The following is a 9,655-nucleotide window of genomic DNA, read 5'->3' as shown; positions in this document are numbered from 1 at the left end:
TTTTTGTTTTTTTGCAGGAACCAATCACACAGAATCAATGCAAATCTGAGAGCAGAATACAAGTCAGCATTTTATTCTTTAAAAATAAGAATACATTAGAATTACATTACATATTTCTAACAAAAAAACACGTATGACTGATAAATAACATTAATATTAAAATGTACAGGTGAACATTGATTCAGTTATTGATTGTGTCAGGCCATCATTTTGATATCACCACAATGCTGACACATTTGACGAATGTTTTACAGTTGTTTTTGCATACTGAAGTGAAATTCACAGCCTCACTCATTCTTGCTTCTACACACCCATGAGCATTCTTTCTTTAAAGGCCAAACAACATTTGAACAGTGTCAGGAAACAAGCCTTTATCCAAACCTCCATCACCAAAGAGGTACAGAATATTTGAACCACAAATGTCTAAATTCATTAAACAGTGTGTTACACAGCAAAATAATAATATTCAGTAGACAGAATGTCATAATAAAAATTCAGATGCTACTTCAAGAATCCTTTAAAGGGGTCATGTGATGCGTTTTCATGTTTTCCTTTTTCTTTAGTGCGTTAGATGTTTGGGCATGTATAAGATCTGCAAAGTTATAAACAGTGTTGGGGAAAGTTACTTTTAAAAGTAATGCATTACAATATTGCGTTACTCCATAAAAAAGTAACAAATTACGTTACTTAGTTACTTTCTATGGAAAGTAATGCGTTACGCTACTTTTGCGTTACTTTTAAAATCTGGACAGGGCTTGCTTGTTTGTTTTTAAAATAAAAAAGTTCTATTTTATTTTTGCTTATTAGTATGGTTGAACTGGATCATCGAAGGTCAGAAGCAAAGACATTGGTTAATAGAATGGGATTAAATACATAAAGGATATTTGTGTTGTTTAACATTTAACTATTGCAGGTTTGTGTCATATTCTGAGTTGCATTATTTGTATTAATTTTGAGGAATACCGAATCTGTGTTTTTTTTTTTTTTTTGCGAGTGAGATGAATTAATGCATATTCATATTTATTTTAGAACTGTAACATCTTCTGATTTCTCTCAAAATGGGGACAGGAGAGCTGTCAATCAATAAATTGAAAAAAAAAGTAACTTGCATTACTTATTTGAAAAAGTAACTCAGATATTCTCTTGTAAATTAAAAAATAATGCGTTACTTTACTAGTTACTTGAAAAAAGTAATCTGATTACGTAACTCGCGTTACTTGTAATGCGTTACCCCCAACACTGGTTATAAAGCTCAGTGTCCCACAAAATGATTTGTTTTCTATCTAAAAGAGAAGGCTGACTGAAACCTGCCAAAAACCCCTGATTGAATTCTCCCTCACATATCTACGTCACTATTTGGAAATATTTGCATAATGCCAACCAAACTTATACACAAAGAAACATTAAAGCATGCTAACATATTTTTTTACACCCAGTACACAAAATAATGATCTTTGAAAATATAATAATTTGACCCCTTTAACAGTTGCCATGATAAATGCAGATATACTGTAAATGTGACCATGCACCTCAGTGAACCAAAATCATACTCAGTGAGTATATTATTTATTTTTACAATCACTTTATTAAAATGTGGAAAACATTCAATATTCAGAAAAAAGTTGTTGACTGACCTCTGTGTCTGTGTCTATTTTTTCTTTAATTACTATTATTTTATTTTATTTTATTTTAATTAATTTTATTTTTTACATTAAGGGTGATTATGAGGCTGTTTACAACAACATGGGCAAGCTCAGCGTGTATTAAAATGTCTGATGATGGTGAACAAAACAAAATATGCTCAGCAGAATGTATGCTTTAAGAAATATAATCACTGTGTTTGAGTCTGTAGCGTGTATTGACTTTATCAATGCTTTCCAGTATGTTTGTGTGAAAACATAAAGGTTAAAGAGATGGGTCTTCAATCTAGATTTAAACTGACAAGAGTGTGTCTGCCTCCCAAACAATGCTAGGAAAACTGTTTGGGTGCTAAATAGAAAAAGGATCTACCGCCCGCTGTTGATTTTGATATTCTAGTTACATTTTCATTACATTTAGACATTTAGCAGATGCTTTTATACAAAGCGACTTACAAATGAGGGCGATGATAATTCTGGTTATTATCAACTGGCCAGAATTTTGAGACAGCAGTGGACTTGAAGGACTATAAAGCAATATGAGCACGCCTAAATACTGAGGAGCTAAACCATTCGGGACTTCAAGATTTTAAAATGTTTATGATGCTTAATAGGCAGCCAATGCAGTGTTTAGAGAACCAGGCTAATATGGCCATAATCCTAGCTGCTGCATTTTGGATGAGCTGGAGTTTGTTTTTTAAGAGCAACCACTCAGTAAAGCATTACAATAATCTGAAGGAAGTGCTATATTAATAAAGGTGACTTCACTTTTGATTATAATATGTGGTTTATGTGTGGACTCATATTCAGAATTTCAATTTAGATGAATTGCATTTATCACAGGACAATTTCAAATTAATATGAATATATATTTGGAGCTCAAAACTATTTATGAGAAGCGTTTATCTTAAAGTCACATCTCTCAACAGACGGAACATCTGGAGCCAATTTTCTAGGAAATAAATATATAACTTCTTGTGTTTATTCCCTATGCTTTATAATTAAATAATAATATCATCCAATTTGATAATTTTATTATTTTTGTTCCCAATCCCCCAGAACCAATGCAAATCTGAGAAATCTCAGAATACAAGTCAGGTCCTGCAGTGTTTGGGGGAAATCATTTTACAAATCTTTCACATTGAACAAGAAAACAATATTCATAAAATTCACAGCATCACACATTCTAGTGTAACGGAGGCCAGCTGATAAGAGCTGTGCGGTTAAAATTCACTCCACTGATCTAAAGAGGCGGGAGTAGAACCGGAGGGGTTACATATCCATCACTCACTGATGACTCTTCTATATTCACAGAACAAACAACACATGTATTGTCCCAGAAAACATGCTTTTCTCCAAACCTTGTGCACCAACTTGAACTTGAACTACATCTGTCTCTCAAAGCCTAAACTTATTACAAATTATGTAACCATATTCAATCTGTGAGCAGAGTGTCATAATAAAAGTTCCTGTGCTACTTCCTGATTCCTTTAACTGAATAGTTGCCTTGATAAATGCAGATATCTATGCTTTTCCCCCCACCATGCATCTCAGCAAACCAAAATCCTACTCAGTAAGTGTATTATTTATTTTTACCATTACTTTAATAAACTGTGGAAAACATAGGCCTATTTAGATACTGTGGTTTCAAATGCTGATAAGTTATTGACTGACCTCTGTTGATTATGCCCACATGAATGATCTCAATGTGCATGGAAATATCTGATGAACAAAACAAGGATCAACAATGTTTTTTTACTTTAATGTTCAAAATAAATACATACAGAAGATTGCATACTATCAGAAACATAGTCTGAGTAGCGTGTATTGGTTTTACTATTGTTGTTGTCTCTGCTCTACTCTGCCATTTATCAACACTTTCCAGCATGTTTGTGTGAGAACATAAGTATGAATAAATATGGCATTACAAATGGATCCAAAAATGCTATCCATTCTAGCACCTCGATTTATATATTAATCCATATACTCATCATGTGCTTTATATCACCCATAACTAATTTGCATTTGTTCCATACATTAATAGACCGAAATGCATGGTAGGTGTTAATGACGTCAGTATCTTTTCATAACTGCTCGCTTTCCAATGCAGTCAGAGACAGTCCTCTACAGCAACCAACACTGCTTGCTTGGACATTTAGGCTTTTAAATGAATTTGCCAGAGAAGAAACACCACATGTACCAGTCACATTCAACACATTTCCCAACAGATTTCTTCCCCAGAATATTGTTAATTGACCATGATTCTAGTTGTTTTTAACATAAAATGCAATTAGAATTAACTTAATTTGCACATCTTCTCATTCATATCCAGGTAATGCCTTTATGAAATCATCAGAGGTCAAAGTTCAACTACAGTAATTAATTCATACTGTAAGAACATCTTACCAGGAAACCAGCAAATCTGTACAATATGCAGTACTTCAGCAAACAGTAAATTGTGCTGTTGTATATATTATTGCAAATTTGTTTGCAAATGTAACATTTGAAAGTAAATTGCTACTGAATTAACAGACTGTGATTAAACCAAATGCTGCCAGAAATAATCATCTTTGTAAAAATGATTGTGATTCTAATTGGACACAATAACAAGTTAAGATTTAATAACTAGCTGTGCTACATGTTTTGTACTTGGTTTTTAAATGTAGGCTACCACTTGTGGTGACGCTGTTGTCAGGAAATACTGTTTTTGACTCCAGTGTCACAAGCGCATTGCTGTGATGAACTCTAACACTTAATAAGACCAAGGATGTATTTTTATTCCTGGTGGGCATGGAAATCACTTTTCTGAAAAATGCGTTTCTCCTTTCTCTCACTTCTCTAATTTTTCTCTTCTTGGTAAAAGGAACCAAGAACCTCTACATAGGACTACTGAGAAGGTAAGAATGAAAAAATAAAATTGTTAAAGTGCATTAGAAGAACACAGAAGGGAGAGAGAGAAAAAAATAATTACTATGAAGAACTACAATTCAAGTTATAAACTGTTAGGCAACTCTGGAGATTCATGCATTATTGACAATTTCCTTTGGTTTGTGTTTATGTATTCACCCAGGAACATGAATGCATCGCATCTACTTCATTTACTTTTCCAAGGTACAGTTTCTGTTTTCCTCTTTTAGGCATGTTTTGGGGCATATTTTGTCACATTAAATGTTTGTATACATTTATTAATATAATTTGGCATAAATGTACATGAATTGAGGTTTTTCCACATCAGGCTACTCAGTTATCAAATACCAAAATCGAATCGAAGTAATACAATCAAATACCACCCAATCAATACAATCTTACAGACACTCAGAAAACTTTACAGCAGTCAAAAAAGTCTGCTTCACAAGATCATTCATAGGTTTTATTCCGAAATAAAAGGATAAGCTATAAAACAGACACTAATATCCTCAGTTTACTCAACATTTAGAAAGAAAGGGTTAAACTCATAAGCTATTGTGCAGAAGCTTTAGCCTTAACACTGTAAATGTATGCCCGTGCGGCATTTCGAGGGCGTTGTAGATTTATGTTGCCTCAAGGTGTCGGTGGCAAAGGACTACAGATCAAAATGGAGGCTCTCTAAAAACTACAACACCCAGGTCACCAATGAAGTCTAGACAAATAAACAAAAGTTGTATAATTGACTAAAAACAAACTCTGTCACCGCATTTTTTTTCTTCCTTGGACAATATGGAAACAACGTTATTCCTAAAAAATATACAATGACAATTGACACATTCCCATTACATTTCACAACTAACTTCACAAAATTATCATACTATAGACCAACTTTACACACGTGTTCATATAGCAAACCAGACATCACTCTGAACGGTATAGAGGGCTAATGAGATATTCTGAGAACAAAGTAGATGATGTCTAATATAAGTTGCCATACCACTTAACATATTTGGCCGTGTAGATGTTCATTGGATGATATAAAGCAAGCAATGCTTATCTAGTTGCAATATAATTTGCTAAACTATAATTGCAATATAGTTGAAATACAAATTTCTTTTGTACCTGACTATTAAATTTGATTTAATCATATTATGTCCAATTAAAGTTTCATATTAAAGCTGGGGCAAGCGATTTTTCAAAACGCTTTAGAAAACTGATTCGGGCCAAATAGCAAAACAACTTGTAGCCAATCAGCAGTAAGGGGCGTGTCTACTCATGATGTGGAGGAGAGAGAGTTCAGTGCACAGGACGGACATTAGCCGAGCGACAGAAAGATAGAGATGGCGGATAAAAAACAAAAGAGGAAAATGTCTGTGGAACAAACAAAGGCTTAAGGCAATAAGTAAACCTGTGTAAATATCGGATCAGCTTTCCAGCGCTGGAGAGAACTCAAGGAGCGGAGGCCTGCGATCGGACGCCGAGGTTGCTTTGTTTCTTCTCAATAGGTGAGTAACACCATGTCTGCGCCGCAACAGCTAAAGTCTGTCTAGTACACTGGACACGACAAAGCGACCGTTGAAAACCATTTGAAATGTGTGTCAATACGTCATAAATAGAACGCAGCAGCAGTTTTCTGTCGGGGATTTGTCGTGTCGTGCCACGCCACATCCAGTGTAGACCATAGATATGTATATCTATGGTGTAGTTAGACAGCATCACTGATTATAATAATTTAATTTATAATTTATGCATTAAGCAGATGCTTTTATCCAAAGTGACTTACAGTGCATTCAGGTTATACATTTTTTAAATGTATGTGTGTTCCCTGGGAATCGAACACACAACCTTCTACCACTGAGCTACAGGAGCACTTATGAGATTATTATTTTATTGATTATGAGTTCAATAGTATTTTGTCACGCCACTCACGTCCGGTGTCGTCACGGTGTAACATTGGTTTTGCTTTGTTTCACAGAACTAATCGTTGTCTGGGTTGCGTACGTATGTGTGGGGCGGAGGCATCAAAATAGGGGCGAGGCCCTTTTGGGGTAGGGGCGTGTTTGTTTTGGTGATTTCAAATGTCAACATTGGCTACCAGAAATCGCTTACCCCACCTTTAAATTATTTTATTTGTGAACAATAATTTTGCTTCTCGTGTTATAAAAAACGTGTGATGTAATGCCTTCCTGAAATCACTAAGACTGGGAGACTTTTTTTTTAATTCACAGTTTTATGCAACCAGTCAAATGCTCTCAGCTTGACAGTTCAACAATTCAGTAAAAAGCAAGTGCTTTACAGTGGCAAATACAACACGGTGTAACATTGGTTTTGCTTTGTTTCACAGAACTAATCGTTGTCTGGGTTGCGTACGTATGTGTGGGGCGGAGGCATCAAAATAGGGGCGAGGCCCTTTTGGGGTAGGGGCGTGTTTGTTTTGGTGATTTCAAATGTCAACATTGGCTACCAGAAATCGCTTACCCTACCTTTAAATTATTTTATTTGTGAACAATAATTTTGCTTCTCGTGTTATAAAAAACGTGTGATGTAATGCCTTCCTGAAATCACTAAGACTGGGAGACTTTTTTTTTTAATTCACAGTTTTATGCAACCAGTCAAATGCTCTCAGCTTGACAGTTCAACAATTCAGTAAAAAGCAAGTGCTTTACAGTGGCAAATACAAATGTTCAATGAAATTACAAAGCTATATTGCATATTGCATTTCACACAAAGTAGTAAAAACAAAAATGTCACACCATTTTTGGCAATTTTCCAAGCAAGAATTGATCACACAAATATATGGTACATTGGTACATAATAAAATAGTATTTTTAAAACTATATATATATATATATATATGCAAAAATAAAAAGTGAATACTTATTGAATCATAATTTATATAATATTTTCACTTTCAAATAGCTCTATATAGACTGATATTATAAGTATAATACAGATTAAGGATATAATAATTGGTATCGATACTTAAATTGGAAACTCCTTTATGCTTTTATGGCTGAATATGCAGTTATATCTTCGTCATCAGAGCTTGAACTGCTAAGTTTGGGTTGTTTAGCAGCAGGCTTGGCGGAACAAGACACAGTGGTGTAATTCACCTCTTCTTCTTCGCTGGTATCAGATTCCCAGTCCATATTTGTGAATGGAAGTTTTGGCACACATACAGAAGTAACATTCTCATAATCTGGATTTTCTAATCGGGAATTCTAGGAAGATGAAGAAATAATAAAACAAATGTTCTCAATATACAGTTGTATGTAAAAGTATCCTTAATGTGAACAACTTATTGTGTTTGTTGAACATCTTATCTTATTGTGTTTGTTCTGTAGAAATATGGTAACTACAACTATTCTCAACAGAATATAATTATGTAAACAATTTTTTGTTAAACATGAACAAAATGTAAATAATGAACAAGTACATCATAACTCCATCTTCCAAACCGTTTTCCCCCCCTCTTATCCTCAATTACTACAGTAAGCCTATAATAAGTATTTTATATTTTAGACCTGTCGGGGCGGACTTCGCGGGAAATTGCATACATAAGCAATTCACCTGTGCTTGTCTCGTCATATCCGTAAACAAAGAAGCTCTGGATATTCCGGCGTGTATGGTGTGGAAGTAACATAAAGCTGGAAGATAGCTGTCACAACAAGCGAGAAATATTGACCATGGGCTGTGAAAACGATCGAAATCAGCAGTTGTAAATTCAAAGGAACTCGAAGAGAGCAGAGCAAGCAAAAAGGGAAAGTGACAGAGTCCGTAATAAACCCCGGATTAACATCTTTTCTGGTGATGAGAACTCCCGAGATTTGAAAGGCTTTAAAACAACCGACTGTGCTTACAAGGATACTTGTCAAGACAGCCATTGGTATTCACCTGCTGTCTGAGAAGGCTATCTGTTTGTGCACTTCAGGTGTGTGAGCGGTGCGCATAGAAACACTATCACAGTGTGTGAATACCGCATTGAGATGTCTTGGGCTTAAAATTACTTTAATGTTTAAACTGACAAGACTTAAAGGGGTCCTATTATGCTCTTTTACAAAGTCTTGATTTTGTTTTGGGGGTGTACTAGAACAGGCTCTCATACTAGGTTTTTCGAAAAACACATTATTTTTCACATATTTTACATTATTACAACACCTCTCACCCCAGTCTGGCATGAACGGCTCAAATAGTTCCTGTATCAAATGAAGGCCCGCCTTCTGAAATACGAAATGTGTTGTGATTGGTTAGCTGGGCCAGTGTGTGCTGTGATTGGCCGGGAAATGTCATGCCTCTTACCATAGCCGCCTGCGAGCTTCAGTGTAAATATTGCGTCAACATTAAATCAATTTGAGCGCGATTTAAACCCTGATAATTGTAACGTTTGTCTACCTTGGGGAAACTAGCGCGTCTCCGACATAGTGATAACACTGGTTGCCTTCTCTAGTGCAGCTCAACCAGGTCTCGTCCCATTCGTCGGTATTTGTGATATCACAAATCCCGGAAATTATGCGTTGTAGTCCAAACGAGTCATTCATTGTAGTTTTTGAAAAGTGATTTCTGCTATATAAAATATCTCCTTTTGAAGTGGACTTTGAGCTTTGTAACTTTACAGATCTTTTTTATGCTCAAACAGCAACATTACAGACTAACTAAAGCTGAAAAAGTTAAAAAGCATAATAGCACCCCTTTAAAACATGTGAGAATGAAAAACTTTCTTGAGGAAGCAGCACTGGCCTGATCGTTAAGATAGTTTTGGGGGGCTAAGGTGACAGATAGGGGGGCTGAAACCCACCTAAAAAGGGTTTATAACCGCCCCTGGTATAGCGCGCGTAATTATACTGAAACATAAATATATAACCAGTTTACCTGATTCAATGTGATGGCTGAGCCTGTTTCTGAGATAACAACATACCAATCAGTGGTTGGATTTCCGACACGGCTAATCGTAAATCATCTACTCAAAACTATCCCAAAACTACAAAACGCGGCAAGTGTTAAAGTAGCCCAATTCCGCGGGAAAACCACGGACTTGGCAACACTGAGCGTGACTGATACTCGAGCCAACTCTGCTCTAACTGTCGACTAGCAGTGGGAGTCAGATTGCCCCC

At 35.6% G+C, this 9,655-nt stretch overlaps 1 protein-coding gene across 1 annotated transcript in view; it reads right to left on the bottom strand.

Annotated features, from left to right (window-relative positions):
* Positions 1 to 7,520: 7,520 nt before the first annotated feature.
* Positions 7,521 to 9,655, bottom strand: part of LOC107570040 (B-cell receptor CD22-like) — an 11,367-nt gene continuing 9,232 nt past the window's right edge. The window contains exon 14 of the mRNA XM_016256234.1: positions 7,521 to 7,765. Coding sequence (XP_016111720.1) covers positions 7,544 to 7,765 — 222 coding nt within the window. The 3' untranslated portion in view covers positions 7,521 to 7,543. The remainder of the gene's footprint in view (positions 7,766 to 9,655) is intronic.

This window comes from Sinocyclocheilus grahami, unplaced genomic scaffold (assembly GCF_001515645.1).
Source record: "Sinocyclocheilus grahami isolate Dianchi unplaced genomic scaffold, SAMN03320097.WGS_v1.1 scaffold1408.1, whole genome shotgun sequence".
In the NCBI taxonomy this organism is placed as follows: Eukaryota; Metazoa; Chordata; class Actinopteri; order Cypriniformes; family Cyprinidae; genus Sinocyclocheilus; species Sinocyclocheilus grahami.
Note: the sequence above shows the minus strand (reverse complement) of the source record. Positions and strands in the feature narration are given on the sequence as shown.